This window comes from Anabrus simplex, chromosome 8 (assembly GCF_040414725.1).
Source record: "Anabrus simplex isolate iqAnaSimp1 chromosome 8, ASM4041472v1, whole genome shotgun sequence".
NCBI classification, from domain to species: domain Eukaryota; kingdom Metazoa; phylum Arthropoda; class Insecta; order Orthoptera; family Tettigoniidae; genus Anabrus; species Anabrus simplex.
Window position 1 is genome coordinate 193,793,767 of NC_090272.1, and position 19,754 is coordinate 193,813,520.

The following is a 19,754-nucleotide window of genomic DNA, read 5'->3' on the forward strand; positions in this document are numbered from 1 at the left end:
GACAGTAGAAGTTGACAAAAGAGAGAAAGAATATATACAATCCATGTATCCCGTACTAGAGAAAAAGAAGATATACAATTCATATATCCCGTACTATCTTCACAAAAATCACCTGAAAACTTGAAGTTCTTCATCAACTTCTACAAAAGACTCAGAATCAACAAAGATGTCATCCATGTCGCTGCCCTCAAATTGTGTGATGTCTTCCACATACTATACTTAAAAATTGTAAGCAAGCCATGTAAAAAAAAGAGGTGGTTGTGAGTTTTACTCTGGCAGTACCAGGTGCAAATGCTGTTGTGCAAAATCTCTTTTCAATTGTGAACTCCCTTTGGATTGAAAAAAAACACTACTGAAACTAATGTAGTGTCAAGACTCACTTTCAAGACATTAGCTGCAAGGAATTCTACAACCGGCTATTAAGCCATTCTAAGTTCTTGTACGAATCAGGTCTTCTGATAAGTACAAAGTTAACAGTGATGTTCCTGATTCAGAAGCTACAAGTTCACGATCAGCAGGTTGTTGAAATCTAGTTTACTTGTTAGGAATTAATCATTTCTTTGATATTTCATATTATGGTTCAATTCTTGAGATATTGATCAATTACAATAGGATGCAGTGCCATTAGTATTATTTTTAAGTAGGTTATTAAAATATATCTCTTTCTATGTGTACTCCATCGTCACCAAGCTACAAGGTCTCACCTCAGTTCTCGCAAGAGCTTCCTTCTAGGACTCTGCTGCTGGAGGGAACACCAGAAGAAAACTCCTCTTAACAGGTGGAGGAGCTGACTGCCCACAGACATGTCACCAAAGGAAGACCTAGCTCCTGGTGCCAACCTGCCTTACCCTATATGGAGGTCCCCCAGCCGCTTAATAGTGGGCGTCCCATGGTGCAAGATCAACCTGAAGAAATGGGGAATCCTTCCAGCAAACACAGATACCTCGTGTGAACATGGTGCTGAACAAGACCCGAGCTATCTACTTATCTGTCCCCTCATGGACAACCCATGCACATCACAAGATGTTTTTGGAGGAAACAACAATGCCAGTGCAGCTGCAGTTTTTTGGAAATTCTGATCGGACACGTAAATGATGTGAATGAATGTGTAAATATCAAATTTTATTTATCTCAGTAAAGCAGCGCATTCATATTTGTCGAATATTTTCTTTGCAACTAGAGTCCTGTTTTGTCCTGTTATCTTATTTCAGAAATGTCCTGTTTTGTTTTTATTACCTAAAAAAGTCTGGTCACCCTCATATATCCCAATACATGTTTAAGTGTGGAAGTCCAGCCAACGGGTTAGCATTCAGTATACATTCAGTGGCACTATGTTCACAACGGTTAGACAAGCTCGCACAAATTTACTAACATCTAGTGTTCACATCAGTTCTAAGCAAACACTCAAGCAAAAGAGATAAAATTCTCCAGGTCTCTTATGGACTTTTGAATACAGAAATGTTTTAATAACAGATACTAACGGTAATTCTTCTCTCGATAACAAGCGTGCCGCAAGTTGGTAATGTGCTCTTCCTCAACAGACATCTCCAGTCTCCTTAGGCTGCCCTGATATTCAGAGTGGAAATTCTCTTTGACATAGTACGGCACTTTCAGATTTTGAGTCTTCTTCAGAATGGGAAATTTCCTAAAATCAAAATGTCACTAAAATAACTGCATTATTGAAATGGAAGGAAAAAAAATTAGGCATGCACACATTTGTTGGGAGTAATTACTTACGAGCTCTGATGAAGGCTGTAGATAGGATCAGATATGAAGAAACTGCTCATCATAGACAGAACTATAAGTAAGAGGATAGGCATCATCTGGAGGAATACTGAGTATCCACTTGCTTGCTGCAACACAGAAAATGGAAGATAAACATCAAAGAAAAACCTATAAACATCAAATTGCTACAAACATTGCAGACACTCAAAATACTGCTTCCAAGTATAAAATATATGTACATGTATGTGATGATCTTAAGGACACCATACCTTAATTCTTGTGGCAGATTTTACACGACGAGGAAAAAAATGTGATGTGTTGAGCAGTATCTATTTTCTCTTTCAGTACCATCTGTTAGCCTAATTCTTAAACTACACGATAGATAGCATTGACAGCACTGTCAATGAACTGAAAAGTCCTTGAAATGCTGTTAAATACAGGTTATCCACTTCAATACCGTATTTATGCAATGACACCACAGCAGAATTAATGCTTCCTAACCTCTCCTTTAAAATTGGACAAATTTCATTCTCACAAAACTGTCTTGGTAATATTTTTAATTAGATGGATTGCAGTATGCAGTAAAACTAATTTTTTTTTTTTTGCTAGGGGCTTTACGTCGCACCGACACAGATAGGTCTTATGGCGACGATGGGATAGGAAAGGCCTAGGAGTTAGAAGGAAGCGGCCGTGGCCTTAATTAAGGTACAGCCCCAGCATTTGCCTGGTGTAAAAATGGGAAACCACGGAAAACCATTTTCAGGGCTGCCGATAGTGGGATTCGAACCTACTATCTCCCGGATGAAAGCTCACAGTCGCGCGCCTCTACACGCATGGCCAACTCGCCCAGTGGTAAAACTATTAAATGGAGATTAAAAGCTATGACTTGGTTGTGCTGACCACACAATGCACTTTCTGCAAAGGGTAACAATTATTTCCAGAGAGAGAGAGAGAGAGAGTTTGTGTAATGGAATGATTGTATGTAGTGTTTATTGGCAATGATGAGAAATGAAGGACAGAGTAGCCAAATTCAAATTCAATTTTGTAAAAATCTTCCAAGATCTTCAGAAAATGAACTACACAATTAACTGAATTTGATGATGATCAATAATACAAGCCACAATGCTTATTTTTTGAAGAGTGGTATTGCTTTAGGAGGTCTTTAAGAAAACACATGCACTTCTGCAGCAGTTAAGAGCTCACTTGCAATCATCTAAGGAGGCGAGGAGAGTAGAAAGGTTTATTCCTCCAACTTGCATGGTGTGAGAGGTAGGAAGTAGGGAAAGGTAACTCATTACCACAAGGTTTGAACCTCCCTGCATTTCTCTTAATTGTCTGCTCAAGAGACCATCATGTGTGTCACTTCCATTAGCTATATACACACTGACAAGCTTCAAATATGGCTTGCATTGAGGGCTGAAGCACTCATCTCACGGGAAACCAGACAAGAACTACCATTGGCTGAAATTCATATCAAACTGGAAGAAATTCCACACATGTGAAGCTAGGTTTTATAAACCGAAATACAACCATTAGCTTTTCACCACAATTAAGAATGCATTAATTTGTAATCTATTAAGATCTACATAACTGCAATCATACATCACTGGTAGGCCCAGATAGGGTGGCAGTACCGATTCTTGTTTTAAGTCGCGTATGAGCAAGCCCTGAATCACATGATAAGCAAATTGCAAAGTCAGCAATCACCATGTACTTCAGAACGAACCAGTAGATGAAGGCATAAGTGGACAATGAGTGCACTGGTGATTGCCAATTCTTGAAAAAAAAACACTGATAATGGTTTATACAGTATGTACTTTTAACTACAGTAAAGAAATAATAAACTACAAGATTTTACTTTTAAATACCTGTGTATATATCTCTTACAACTGCATGATACAAAAACGAGTGACAGACAAATGAACATTGAGATCTGCACTGTCACCTCATTAGTCTGCAAGATCATGAACCATTAAATGGCCATGCATGTTTCAAGTCCAAAATAACAGGATTATCAGCCCCTGTTTAAAATAATAATAATAATAATAATAATAATAATAATAATAATAATAATAATAATAATAATAATAATAATAATGACAATAACAATAATAATAACAATAATAATAACAATAATAATAATAACAATAACAATAATAACAATAACAATAATGGATTTACATCCCACTAACTACTCTTGTGGTTTTCAATGCCAGTAAATCTACCAACAAGAGCACCCTTCAAATACCACCAGACTGAGCCAGGATTGAACCTGCCAAGTTGGGGTCAAAAGGCCACCTGAGCCACTCAGCCTGGCTTGTTTAAAACTAAACTGAAGAGAAAGTCTGACCCTTTGAGGATTAAAGATATGAGCTAAATAAAGGAACAGGCCATGAAGAAGATGAAAATGAAAAACCACCTAGGCCTTGCAGAAGAGAATAAGAGTTGACCCAGTGAAGATTAGTACCAAAATTGAAAGAGAGGAGCCTGGCAAGTGAAATCAATACTAGACTCAGCTGGGATGCCATAGCTACTATTTCACTTGTAAGTAGAGACACCTGTTTGTGGTGAAAATGTTTGCCCAATTTCACAATTTTTAAAAGGTTATTTCGGTACATTTTTTTGCATTTTTTCGTCAATAATTTTGTTAAATTTAATTTTTTCTCGGCAATAAAAAATAAACTAAAAGATAAGTCCTAGCACATTTGCAATAAAATATAATTTTATTTTTACACATATGTAAGCAAAATGAGAGTTATGCTTCTGCTAGGAACGCATTTTACACACATCAAAGCATCGATGTTTTAAACATTTCATCCTGCCACTTTAACAAGCAGGACATAGCCTACCCTACGTACAGCATATAATTTGCAGGTCAGAGATACCATGAGTTCCATATTGCTCGGAGTCAGATATTTTATTACACTATCAACATTACTTACTACAGCTTCCCTATTCTGATTTCAGAGAAAGAAGAACGGCAGTCACGATAATATCTTACCTACTCTACATGAACTACCAACTAGACACCTGAACGCTGTGTATGGTTCAAGATATTCTCATGTTGAAAGTTCTCATAGGATGGGAAGTTGGTTTATTAGACGAGATACTTCATTTTCAAAATCATCTCTCATTATGCTTCTTGGATAAAAGAGTTATTCAACATAATTTCGTGATTTTGCTTAAAAGATGAAGAGTTTTGTGTTTTGAGCCGAATTTTTAAAATATCGCGATTTTGCGCTTTGCAAAAAAACAGGTGCCTCTACTTATACGTAATACAGTAACCTCAGGGACTGAGCCCAGATGGAGACAGGCATCATGAAGACAGCCTAAAAATTTAATCCAATTTCAGGAAATTCAGCATCATATAATTGAACTGTTAGTAATAAAAGGAACAAGTCCGTACATTCTGTACTGGTTGAGATTTTAATTGAAATGCTTATTACTTACCTCCCTATTCTGCGGCTGACTCTCACTAGCATGCTGCCACCTTCCTCCTCTTCTCATGTATACATTTTGATTGGGAAAGCCTCCACCAAAGAACATATTAAACAGTTCTTCAGCTGAGAAGTCAGCTGTAAAGAAAGTACCATTAGATAATGCAATTAAAATACAAATTGAAGTTACCATAAATGGTAATAAAATCAAAATAACAGTAGTAACTCAATTTAAATATCTTGGAGAAGTAACACATAACCTAAATGAAAAAACTCAATCCAAACAAGAACAAATAGATTAGCTAAAGCACAAAAATTAACATGGGATATCTACAAAAAGAAATATTTATCAATAAATGCAAAAATAAACACAACACAGTTATAAAACCAGAAGCTATATATGCAGCAGAAACACTTTTTCACCTGAATAAACAATCAAAGACTGACAGACTTCAGAAAATTGAAAGGAGGATTGGAAGAACCTGCATCAACAAAAAAAATACCCGAAAGATGGACAGTGGCGGATAATACCTAACAGAGTCGTGTACGAAGAGCTAGAATCCTTACAGATACTATGCGTAAGAGGAGACTGGGATTCTTTGGACATATCATGAGGATGCAGGATTCGAGACTTCTGAAACAACTAGTACAACACAATCTCGTCTTAAAAAATACCAAAATACCACAACAGGATGTAAATGGATCGGAGAAGTAAGAGAGGATCTGAAGGAAATAGGCCTTACAACAGAAGACACCACAAATAAGATAAAATTTAATTCAAAACTCAAGAATACAAACCTCCGCTTTACCCTTATACGAAACAAACCAACAACACGCAACTGGGTACGAAGATCAGAGCATCTGAGGAAGTACTGGGAGGATCGCAAAGCCTGAACAATCCCTTCAAAGAGACCTGAATGATGGACTGAAGTGATCCTATGCGGTCATAAAAGAAGATACTTTTAAGTTCTCTACCATAAGTCATTTGGCTTATGCTGAATTGATGTCAGAAAGTCAAAAATAATTCAAGTTGCAATAAGTCAAATGCAACAGACCTAAATCAAGAAGGATTTTAAAAAAGCTGGGCTCTGACACATACTAGAGTAGGGTACAAAAGAACATATTCTGACAGTTACCATATCAGGGGAGTCCAGTTACTGCATGTTATAAGTGTTGTGAAAATATGCCTATCAGGGGAGTTAGCCGTGTGGTTAGGGGCACGCAGCTGTGAGCTTGCATCCGGGAGGAGGTGGGTTTGAATCCCACTGTCAGCAGCCCTGAAGATTGTTTTCCGTGATTTCCAGTTTTCACACCAAGCAAATGCTGGGGCTGTACCTTTATTAAGGCCACAGCCGCTTCCGTCCCACTCCTGGGTCTTTCCTATACCATCGTTGCCGTAAAGACCTAACTGTGTCTGTGCAACGTAAAACAAATTAAAAAAAAAATATGCCCACACCTCATCCACTGCTAACCATTCCCACCCTGCCTTGAACATACTGTCCTACCACTATCGCATAACTTCGTAAAGCACTATTCTTCCCAAAACATGCGGCATTATGTCGAAGTATTAGTAATGGAAATAACCTGTGGAGATTGTCTTTTACTTTTTGTGTTTTCTTTCTACTGCTCCCTCTTCCCACACCAACTTGTCATGTTTACCCTACTGTGTACAGTATTCCTAATTTCTATATATTACATGATTTGTCACTTGCTTGTAGTACCTTTCCGTTACTTATACTGATCCACCAACATGTACCCGCGACTTCACCTGCGTTTGTTAATTCAAACATTAGATGTTTTTAAACCATTTATTTAAAAGCAAAATAAAAACATTGTATTTATGAACACATTACTTCTACATAAATTGTGTGAATTACATTTTATTGTTATAATGATGTTACTTTCAAAGCTTAAGATAAGCAGTTAGTGGATGGAATAAATAATATTAAAACAATATAAAAAACCATTATGCATTTAAAAAACAAATACAATTTCCTTATAGAGCTTCCAAATAAACTATATTAAAGTGTCCTCCCATTCGAAGCTAAGACGCATAGTGTATTTGCCTTCCCGACTCGTAAAGAACCCATGTAAAGTTGACCATGAGAGAAGCATTGTTTCTGAAGACAGACTGCCACAACTTTAAGCAACTGTCCTTGTGCTTTGATGAACATAGCAAAACTCAAATGAGCAGGGAAACTGCAGATGTCTAAACTGAAACTGTATATCCAAAGGTATGATTTGAAACTGAGGAATGAATATTACTTCGCCCACAGCATGCCCAGTTATGGTAGCTTTAATAATATTCGGTATCACATTCTTGACTGAGAGTCTTCTATTGCAAAGGGAAGGAAGTTTCATATTCCTGAGAAGGATAACACCGGCCTGCGAAGATTTTCCGGCAAAAGTAGTTGTATGTGATATATGTTACATTTATTGTCCTTATGTAAAAGTTAATACCAGTTGTTTCGTATCACGTACAGATTTTTCACAAGTACGTCTCATGTTTATGCTACTGGAGCTTCGTTGTTGTAAATGAGGTTTGGATTGGTTGTATGGAATGCAGGTATGAACATGTCTGAGAGAAAATATTGTATGTGCTCTGCTTTGGAGGGGAGTAGGTAATAACACAGGAACACAGGAAGAACAAATAGAACAGCTGCAGTTCGCGAATGCGCAATGTCAGACAAGGTCAAGACACCAAGATCGCGTTTCTCCATAGTCTGAGAGGAGAATCTGAGAACGTGTGTCATGCCTTTGTCTGCAAGTTACAATGTGCACTTGAAGTCGATTGAGTGAATGAGTTTGTTGTTAGTCGCTTTCGACTCTCCGTGACCCCATAGACCAAAGTGTGCCATTTCTTCCTGCCGTGTACTATTTTCTGAAGTCTTTCTAAATTGAGAGCCGTGGCTTCCTCGATGCCATCAATCCACCTCATCTGTTGTCGCCCTCTTCTCCTGTTAACATCAGTCTTCCCCAGCATTAAGGTCTTTTCCAGTGAATCATGTTTTCTCATAATATGACCGAAGTACTTTAGTTTTTGTGTGAGTATTTGACCTTCCAGTGAGCAGCCTGGGTTGATTTCCTGGAATACAGACTTATTAGATCTCTTCGCAGTCCACGGAATTCTTAAGGAGTTTTCTCCAACGCCATAGTTCAAATGTGTGTATTCTTCGACGCTCAGCCGTTCTCACTGTCCATGTCTCGCTTACATACATTGCTACTGGGAAAACCATAGCCTTCAATATACAAATCTTTGTTATTAAAGTTACGCCTCTACTCTTGAAAATGTTATCAAGGTTGGCCATTGCCTTCCTCCCAAGGAGCAAGCGTCTCTTAATTTCATGGCTACAATCACCGTCAGCAGGTATTTTGGAGCCTAAGTAGATGAAACTAGGAACAACCTCCATTGTTGCACCATTTATATGCCAGGAGGTGATATATTTAGTTGCCATGATCTTTGTTTTCTTGACATTCAACCTTAGTCCAGCTTTTGCACTTCTTTCAGTTTCATCAGTAGATACTTAAGTTGTTCTTCACTTTTCGCCATCAGGGTGGTGTCATCAGCATATCTAAGGTTATTTATATGTCTCCTACCAATTGCAGCTCCAGTTTCTGTTTCATCTAAATTGGCATTCCTCATCACATACTCTGCCAGCCCCGTGGTGTAGAGGTAGTGTGCCTGCCTCTTACCTGGAGGCCCTGGGTTCGATTCCCGGCCAGGTCAGGGATTTTTACCTGGACCTGAGGGCTGGTTCGAGGTCCACTCAGCCTACATGATTAGAATTGAGAAGCTATCTGACGGTGAGATAGCGGCCCTGGTCTAGAAAGCCAAGAATAACAGCCGAGAGGATTGGCTGTGCTGACCACACGACACCTCAATCTGCAGGCCTTCGGGCTGAGCAGCAGTCGCTTGGTAGGCCAAGGCCCTTCGAGGGCTGTAGTGCCATGTGGTTTGGTTTCATCACATGCTCTGCATGTAAGTTGAATAAATAAGGTAACAATATGCAGCCTTGATGTACGCCTTGCTCAATCTTGACCCATTCAGTTGTTCCATATAGGGTTCTCACCGTAGCTTCCTGATCAGAGTAGAGATTTCTCATAAGGCAAATAAAATGATCTGGTACTCCCATAGTTTTGAGTACTTGCCACAATGTATTGTGGTCAACGCAGTCAAAGGCTTGAGCATAGTCAATAAAACATAAGTATAGGTCTTTATGGACTTCTCTTGCTTTCTCCATAATCCAGTGAATATTAGCAATTTGATCTCTAGTTCCTCTGCCTTTCCGGCTTGTTCTTCAGGTAGTTCTCAATCTACATACTACCGAACCCTATTTTGCAGGATCTTGAGCATAACCTTACTAGCATGCGATATAAGAGTGATTGTTCGGTAGTTTGAACATTCTTTAGCACTGCCCTTCTTTGGAATTGTGACGAACACAGTTTTTCCAATCTTTTGGCCACTGCTGGATTTTCCATATTTACCGACAGTGACTGTAGCACTTTCACAGCATCCTCTCCTAAGATTTTTGAACAGTTCTGCTGGGATTCCATCAAAACCACTTGCCTTATTGTTTGCAATAATTTCTAGGGCCGACTTGACCTCACTTTCTACGATATCTGGTTCTGGCTCTGACAAAAGAGTAACTTCATCATCAGGAGTATTCCAATCTTTCCTATACAAATTGCCTATATATTCCCTCCACCTTTCTTTAATCTCCTCTGATTCAGTAAGATCTTTTCCATTCTTATCTTTTATTATTCCAATCTTCACCTGCAATTTCCCTCTGATGTCTCCAATTCTTAAGTAATGATCTCTTGTCTTACCCAGTCTTATGTTCCTCAACTTCCTTGCACTGTTCATTCAAAAATGCATTCTTATCTCTTCTAGCTAGTTTCTGAAACTCTGCATTTAATTTAGACACGTTCAATCTTTCCCCTTTGATTTTTGCATTCCTTCTTTCTTCTGTTATTTGTAGTGTTTCACCCGATAACCATTTGACCTTCTTGTTCTTTTTCTTGGGAAAATGCTTTTCCGCTGTCTCCGTAACAACAGAGCATACTTCTGACCATAGCTCTTCTGGGACTCTATCTCTTTAATCTAATCCATTAAATCTGTTTCTAACCTCTACTGTATACTCAAGAGGTATGCTATTTAGGTCATACCTGCTTGATGGTTTGGCTTTGTCAATCCTTTTCAATCTGAGCCGGAATTTGGAAATTACGAGCTCATGATCTGATCCACAATCAGCCCCAGGCCTTGTTTTGGATGACTGTACAGCGCTCCTCCATCTCTGACTACAAAGTATGTAGTCAATCTGATTCCGATATTTACCATCTGGCGAGGTCCAGGTGTATAGGCGTCGTTTGGGCAATTGAAACAATGTGTTGGTAATGACCAGCGAGTTGTCTTGACAGAATTCTAGGAGTCGCTGTCCAGCTTCATCCGTTACAGTTTGATTTCCTACTTTGGCATTCCAGTCGCCAATAATGAAGGTGACATCCTTCTTCGGTGTTAACTGTAGCAATTCTCGTAAGTCTTCATACAACTGGTCAGTATCTTCCTCTTCAGCTTATGTGGTTGGAGCGTAAATTTGTATGACCGTGATGTTATAAGGCTGGCCTTGAAAACGTACCGACATCATTCTATCAGTTTTAAAATTGCACCCCATTATAATGTTACGCACCCTGTTGCTAACTATAAGGGCAACTCCATTTTTCCTTTGGTTTTCATGTCCAGAATAGTAGACCATGTACTCATCTGTAGCAAATTCACCAATACCAATCCATCTCACTTCACTTATTCCCAATTTGTGTTAAAATGGCAAGTGGCAGTGATCTTTGGAGGTGAAAAATGTGTGAACAATCACAACTCTTTCTGTTATATATGTGGCCAGTATACAATTAAACGCCAGAAGTGAAATATTACACCGTTTATGAAAAGCCTGTACTTGGCATACTTTAACATGAAGTTAGGTGATCAAGACAAGAATTTTGCACCCCATATTGTGTGTAAAACATGTGTAGAAAACCTACGGCAATGGTACAATGGGTTGTTGCCGTCAATGCCATTCAGAATCCCAATGACTTGGCGGAACAAAGAAATCTTTTGAAGAATGTTATTTTTGTGTATGTAAAGTGTCTGTTCAATACGAAAAACAAATAGAACATTGTGTATCCACGCCTTCCAACTGCCATAACTCCCGTACCACATGGACCTGATATTCCTGTCCCAAAACCACCAATACAGTTATCAGAGAGTATCTCTTCGTCATCTTCAAGTGCGGAGGATTGTGATGATACCTTTGTACCGGATATTGAGGATAAAACTCCACGTCTTTATAATCAGTGTGACTTATGATTTGGTGTGTGACCTATGCCTTACTAAAGAAAAGAGTGAACTTCTAGGATCAAGATTAAAAGAGGGGAAAATTTTTACTTCCTGGGACAAAGTCATACGGTTATAGAAATCAGCAGGAAGAATTCCAGCAGTTTTTTGTTCACGAAGACGAACTTGTGTTTTGCTGCGATATCCCTGGCTTGATTCGTCGTCTTGGAACTATTTACCAAGCAAAGGACTGGCGTCTATTTATTGATACCAGTAAAGGAAGTCTCAAGAATGTTCTTCTGCACAATGGAAATAAACTTGCTTCAGTGCCAGTCACCCATTCAACATCTCTTCATGAAAACTATCACAATTTATCTAAGGTGTTGCAGAAACTTTTTTTTTTTGCTAGTTGCTTTACGTCGCACCGACACAGATAGGTCTTATGGCGACAATGGGACAGGGAAGGGCTAGGAGGGGGAAGGAAGCGGCCGTGGCCTTAATTAAGGTACAGCCCCAGCATTTGCTTGGTGTGAAAATGGGAAACCACGGAAAACCATTTTCAGGGCTGCCGACAGTGGGGTTCGAACCTACTATCTCCCGAATACTGGATACTGGCCGCACTTAAGTGACTGCAGCTATCGAGCTCGGTGTTGCAGAAACTGAACTACAATGAAGACAGAGGGGTACGTGATGCGATTCAAAAGTGTGCGGTATCATATTAGGGCAGGAAGGAGGATATACAAAGTTCCCGTGTTTTCTGTGCGAGTGGGGCTCTCGGGACAGGGATCATCACTGGTTAGTGTCCGAGTGGCCCAAGAGGAAACAGTTTGTGTCTGGAGGTAAAAATATTGCAAATCGTCCATTAATTGATCCTCAAAATAGGACTGTCGGATGCCAAAATTAAGGAAGGTATTTCGAACGGCCCCAAAATTCGGAAGCTTATGAAGGATCTGACATTCAGTAAGACTATGAACGAAACAGAGCTTCAGGCATGGGAATCATTCAAGGATGTTTATAGCGAATTCCTGGGTAATGTTAAAGATGTCAACTACCAACAGATTGTGGAAACCATGTTGTACAACTTCCAGAAAATGGGTTGCGGCATGAGCTTAAAATTACATTTCCTGCAGTCATCTGGATTATTTTCCTATAAACTTAAGAGCATTCAGCGAGGAACATGGCGAGCAGTTCCATCAGGATCTAAAAGAAATGGAACAAAGGTATCAGGGGCGATGGGACTTCTCCATGATGTCAAATTACTGTTGGTGTCCAGTGCAAGATAACACTACTGAGGAAAACAAACACAAATCAAGACAGCGTTCATTCACATCAATGTGCAGCAAACAATAGTGTTCTTGTAGTGAGATTCATACATTCTAGCAATGAACATGTTACTTTTTTGTATATTCGTTGCAATTTCATCATGTCCCATTAAAATTACACATATTCTCTATTATGGCATTTTCTATCGAAATTACAATATGCCAAATTAGGATTTCAAATAGCAAAAAAAACTGTGCATGATAAGCAAAAACGGTTTACATACTTGAAATCAGCACACCTAAATTAGGGTATAACACCTCTTCAACCTTTTGCCAGAAATATTTTTTTTTTTCACAGGCCGGTGTAATCATCCACTCCAAGATGTTTGAAAGTACTCAAGGCTCTGTCATATACATAATAGCCTCGTCAGTATTCAGAGATGCCAACTTTCAAGTAAGGCAATTCGTAATGCAGCCATTAGGGCACCGGGGGGGGGGAGAATTTACTAACTTACATATCATTTAAAGGTTGTAGTTCCTGTTTGGTAAACGTACACTGGTGACATGCTTTTTCTTTTCATATTATGTGCATCCTCTGCACTAATAGAGCACTTAACAGTTCGGAGTTCATATTAGCATGGAATTCAGTCTTGTTCTTCCCTCATCGTGCACATCCGAAAAATTGCAGCTACAAACACTACAATACACGTGTGAATGAGATTTTGAGGAACGCAGAAAACAGGGCCATTCTTTCGAGTATACCTCCCTAAATTTTTCAACTATTTTTGGTTTATTACTAGTGTCGCTAGTCACGGTAGTGTAATCACACGTATTTTCCTGCACAAGAAATCGCTTCATTATTTCAAACCTTTCACATTCCGTAACACACGATTAGCATAGCATGTAAATTTGGCGACCAAAATCGCAATAAATACTTCAACAGTTACGCACACAGTATTCACAATTAAACGAAGTTTGTCACCACTTTACTGCCAAAACAAAGAAAAAAGAACTCTCATACTTGCATGGAAGTCTGATCATGTGACAAAGACAACAACTCTGCAAGATATACCACTCACAAGTGCCTATATTTCCGGTGCTGGAAGCAGACACTGCGTTCGGCGCGTGAAAACTCGAAATATTCTTAAACGAGGGACAGGAAAGGGGTATATATTATTACTGAGAAATCCGAAAATAATATTCTGAGAATTCAAGCTGTAATGGCATTCCTTGTGTATCCTTTTGAACACTTCATACACTTAGAATTAAAAATCAACAAAAAATCATAATTTGTGGTGTGTGATTCGTAAAGGCGTAATTATGATGGGTAATTCGTAATTATTACGATTGAATTGTAATAGTTGGCATCTCTGAGTATTACATGTTGTGCCGACAGACTTGTAAATTTGTAGAACACTGGATAATTCTTGTAACAGTTGCTTGTTGATGACTAACATCTTCATTTCTTGGAGCAAATTGATCTTTGACATAGCTACATGTGATTGGCAAAATGCTGTGCCTACGTATTTAAACATTTCAGATCTCTGTGCGCCATAGATTTGGCTGGGCATCACAAATACCACACGCAAACACTTCCACATATCACAGAATGAATAAGACTCCGTGTCGGTAAATGAAAATAATTTCCTATGCCATGGATTTAAGATAGTACCCTGACTGATATATGTACTGTATCACTATTCCTTGTTTATTATTACTATATGTTTTCTCTAAATCATATATATATATAAAATAAGAGTTTTGTCTGTACATTGCTCAGAATTAGAAAATAATGGTATTTCTGTATCGGTCATGTCCATAGTAACAAGGAAATGCACTTTTATCTTTTCCGTAATTTCTGTCTGTCTGTATGTACACACATCACAAGAAAACGGCTGAAGAGAATTTAATGAAAATTGGTGTGTGAAGTCGGGGGATGAGCCTCTACAATCTAGGCTATAAATTATTTTATTCACACTGAGTGAAATGGTAGTTTAGGGAAGGCCTAAAATTGAATTCTCAAATATTTATATTATTAGTTGTCCTATCGATAAATACTACATAACTAAAGGTATATAGAATTAAATTTTCGATCATTTATGTCATACATTGTTACCGTACCGGCTTTGATGACACAGATATTCATGAATTTGTATTTTTGTTCCCAAGTCCATATTAACGCCGAGCCACGAGAAAATGGGTTAACAGAATTTAATGAAAGTCGGGGAATAAGAAACTACAGTCTAAGTTATAAACAATTTTATTCACTCTGTATGAAATTGCAGTTTAGGGGAAGGCGACTAAAATTTAATTTTTAAATAGCCTAACTATGTTATTAGTCCTATTGAAAAGTACTAGGCCTACATAACAAAAGTTATAGAGAATAAAATTTCCGACCATTTATGTTTTATTCAATTTTACCGTACCGACTATGATAAGTGGTATTTCAGAGTCGGAAGAAAACTAAATGTGAAGGCCTACAAAATTGAAAGTGCATAACATTGATCAACAATAACATTACATTGACCATTGTTTGTGGTGATGTTCTTTGTCTCTTATGCTGCCGCTCAACTCCGATAGATGGGATTACTGCTGCGTACCGAGTATAACAGCCTGACTGAATATTGGCAGAAAATAGCTGGGGAGTTAGAAAACTTTCTTCTTTAGCATGATATTCCTCTGGTTCATACATTTTCTGATACCGTATTACTGCTATGCAACTCACTGGTTCATCATAGTATTCCAGCTATTCGATCCCTACTCTGACGCACTGTTTTGAATGAGCAGTGTGCACCTTAAGACAGAGGTTCACTTAAAAGTAGTAGTAGTATGGCCTGGTCCAGAATTACAATTTAGGCATATTCCAAATTATAGCACCACAATTCACTAAATAACTCAAAATTCAACCCTGAAAAGAGCCATTTCTTAAAAAGAGCTTCCTCTTCACTTTTATTAAATTCTACATTCATTTTATTCAAAATTAGCATTGAAGAGGGGGGTTTCTCCTCTGGCTTGGAGGAAAAAAATTGCCTCCAAGTTAGATTTTTCCGCCGCCAGTGTAGTGAATTGAGATTTTTCGACTCATCAGGTACTCCTAGGAAACAGATTAGTAAAAGGGCATAGTTTTTGCCCTGGGACTCTCCACTGTTAGATCGCCCCTCCAAAAAAAGACAGTGTTCACGGATCACGGCTGTCTGCGGCCTGGTCATTCCAGATCTGGAACTTCGGACTGTTAACTCGGCAGCGTAGAACTGTTCGTTAAAAGTGAGAAAAATGTGTGGTTTTTCATTTGATCGAGTATTACATATGAAATCATTGCTTTTACTCGCGCCATTCCTACTGACATCATTGTAATGACCTATGTTCATTTCAGTTGGGAAAACCACTAAGACAGTCTTTCTGAGGATGTAAAAAGGCAGGTGGAGAGTGAGTGTCTGCCATTATAATGCAATTCCCCAACCTGATTGCGACTGATGGTAGGCAAGCATGCCTCCCCTTACAATGAAAATTCCCTAATGCAGTCTTCATATGAGAAAAGACGTTTGGCGATTTCTCCATCGCATATAAGGGTAACGTTAAGAGCTATGCAATTTAATACAGTCTTGCTCACAATGCGTACTCTACCTAACCTACAATTCTGTATACAATATAGAATTCGGTTGCGAAGCACGGGTACATCAGCTAGTAAAAAAAAGAGACTGAGTTAGTTGAAAGAAAACACAGTTCAAGTTTTATTGCTGGTATAGCAAAATCCTCCCATTCCCTAAAATTTAACGGACTGAAATGAATATTTCATAAATAAATAAATTATAAAAACTAATATAAATAATTAACAAAAGCAGGTATTCTTCACCTGTATAAAGAATCATTTAAGAATATGCCTATGTTAAAATTTTCATATCTGTGTGTGCTGTAGATTTGGCTGGGCATCACACACACACACACACTCTCTCTCTCTCTCCCCCAGATATCACAGACTGAATATGGCTCTTCAGGTAGGGACCAAAAATATCTTCCCATGACATGGACTTAAATTGGCTTCTTGACTTGTATTACCTATCTTATGTACGTTGTCTAGCGACAGTAAATCTATACATTTAATCCTAGTGACAGCACGTTGGATTGTCATATCCCAACACACGTTTTCAGCCAGTTTTACATTCATAATTCCCAGTGAACACAAAAAATTAAAAAACCTTGCTCCACGGTGCATTTGAACAACCTTCCATCCACCTATGTTAAAAATTTCAGATCTCTGTCTGCAGAGGATTTGGCTGGGCATCGCGCGCGCGCGCGCGCGCGCGCACACACACACACTTGCTTTTATTAGATTTGGCTCCTCTTCTCTGTGTTTGCTCTGCGTTCCTAATCTTTTATCGCCTGTATTAATTTTCATATTTTTGTCCCTTGACAGACTTTCTCCTGCTTTCTTACACTCCTCACACTGAGACCGAAGATCTATGAAGATGGCCCCTTATATCAGATTTCATGCCCATCCTTGTGAAGCTGTGAAGAAGAAACAAGAACTGGATGTAGAACAACTTGGATTGATGAGGAAAGATCCTGTCTATTTTTAAAATGGCAGTGTATGAAGATTTGGAGATTGCGTAGTCATTGTTTTTTCTTTCCATTGCTCCTTTTCCCACACTGACCCACTGACTGCGTTTATGACAATGTAGGGTCCTTTTGACATTCTTGTCTTTCTGTAAATGATAGTCAGTATTCAGTACAAGGTTTGTAGCTGAATAAAGTGTGAGATTTAAGTCTGTACTAAACAGGATCCAATATAACATGTAGTAAAAGAATAATTCACCTTGTATATTTGTCTTTATATTGTGATTTGTTAGTAATTACTTGATACATCAAAATATTATTTCCTATAATGTATCCTGTTTTTGCCTTGAAAGTTTCTCTTCAAGCCATAATTCTGTGAGTAACATCTCAAGTGTTATAGCATTTACGGTGTACCATTCTTGATAACACTCAGGTTAAAGAATAGTCCAATAAATTACCGTACTTCAAAAGTTTCAGAAATGCAATGAGAGCAACAGCTTGTGGTCAGAATTGCTATTACTTTTCTCCTTGTATAATTACCCATTAAAAATGAACCAAGAAGAAAAAAAAAAATTGTTTTTAATTAGCAACTTGTATTATCTTGCTACAAAACTTAAAGAGGCTAATTTACAACCTTACTCAGCGTGCTGAGATGTATTTTTTCCAACTTATAATTGTAATATTCCTCGATAGCACTGTATGTTATTGCTTCTGACTCAAGTAAATAATAAACAACTTGCCACAAATCAACACTTCGCGCCCCACCAACCCCACACATACAAAAGTCTTACGAGTTGATGGTTTCATTACTATACTCTTGTATCTCTGCCATCGTTACATACACTTAAATATACCATCGTGGCTTAACCTAACCATTCTCTTTGTACCGCTGCACTGACCACCACTGCGCCCATGTGAGTTTGCAATAATACGACCCCAATGCTCTCACTGTCACACACTGTGTCACAACTGCAGCTTCTGCCAGCCACTGGCATAGAAGATAGTGTTTATTTGCTTTCCGTTGATCTCCGATTCCTTCAAACTTCATTGAGGGTAATTTGAAAATAGCTTTGGAGTATAAGTTAAAAAGATTTTGTTAATGAAATGTCTGAAGATAGCTAGCTGAATATCACTGTGCTGTGTTAATGAATGTGAATATACTCAGACTTCTAGTGATGTCATAGGACTGCAAGTATTTTCATGCTTTGCACATACCTTCAAAACCTCTCGTGTAATTATATTCACAATGACTTCCCCTATTATGCCTCTGCACGTGTTGCATCCTTTCTTCTTCTGAGCCATAGAGGTCGTACTGTTTACGTTTCTCAGGGTCCGTCAGGATGGCAACTGCATTTCCAATAGCTGGAAAATAAAAAGACGTTAACAGAAAATCTCCACAATCTGGAAGAAAGGGAAACAATCATTACACTGACCTTTAAATGCCTCATTCGCTCCAGGACATTTATTTTTATCCGGATGCAACTGCAGTGCAAGCTTCTTGTATGCCTTCTTGATATCGCTATCAGTGGCATCTTTACTAACACCAAGGATCTCATAATAATCCTTACACTTCTTTACTCTGAAATAACAAACAAACATAAGACTCAGACTATGGGTTTTCAAAAGGTTCACTAAACATAGAACCTTCAGACAGTCCTCATTATATTTTCTTTTTCTGCTAAGGGCTTAACATCGCACTAATACATCACATCGAAGGTTTAAAGTGATGCAAGGACAGGAAAGGGCTATGACTGGGAAGATAATGGCCATGGCCTTGCCTGGTGTAAAAATGGGAAACCATGGAAAACCATCTTCAGGGCTGCCAAAGGTGGGCCATTACATATTCAGATGATACTAAATACCATAAACTACGAGTGTAAAATCTGGGGGACTACGGTCTTTACTCTCCTATATCCATGGATTCTACTGCATGGGTATATGATGCTCCCACCTGACGGGCTGTGGATACTGTCTGAACTTTTTGGCATAGTCACATAAGAGTCACTTCCCCAAGCAAAAAACAACCATATTTAATTTTCAATCAGTGAACTTTTCACGAGGAAATCAATGACTGCATAACCCTTTTAGTCACCTTTTATGATAAACAATGACATATTCTCACACTCCCACCCACAGGGGGGTCAATTCACAGATGCCAATCCACAATCTGGAGTAGTTCCACAGGAACCCCTTTTAGTCACTTCTTAAGACAGGCAAGGGTACTGTGGGTGCATTCTATACCCACACTTACAGGGGTGTATTGTGTGTTCATTTAGATGTTTCTGTCTTTCTACATATGGCTTTAATTGCACTTGTTCGCCATTTCCATTACCGATATTTCTTGTATGATAACCAGCATTATCTTGAACAACTTAAATCCTTACTATTTTTATCAAATGTAATTTAAAACATGGACGTGGGCAGGCACAGACACAGAACCTCCCAGAA

At 38.5% G+C, this 19,754-nt stretch overlaps 1 protein-coding gene across 9 annotated transcripts in view; it reads right to left on the reverse strand.

Annotated features, from left to right (window-relative positions):
- LOC136878953 (dnaJ homolog subfamily B member 12) overlaps nt 1–19,754 on the reverse strand; it is a 100,559-nt gene that overhangs the window by 65,662 nt on the left and 15,143 nt on the right. For all 9 annotated transcript variants that reach the window (XR_010860872.2, XR_010860873.2, XR_010860870.2 and 6 more), the window contains exons 4-8: nt 18,740–18,885; nt 18,522–18,668; nt 5,176–5,300; nt 1,738–1,853; nt 1,482–1,645 (exon numbers count right to left, since the gene is read on the reverse strand). Coding sequence is in view for 4 of the 9 variants with exons in the window: in XM_067152590.2 (XP_067008691.1) it covers nt 1,482–1,645; nt 1,738–1,853; nt 5,176–5,300; nt 18,522–18,668; nt 18,740–18,885 (698 nt within the window). In the remaining 5 variants the exon portion in view is untranslated. The remainder of the gene's footprint in view (nt 1–1,481; nt 1,646–1,737; nt 1,854–5,175; nt 5,301–18,521; nt 18,669–18,739; nt 18,886–19,754) is intronic.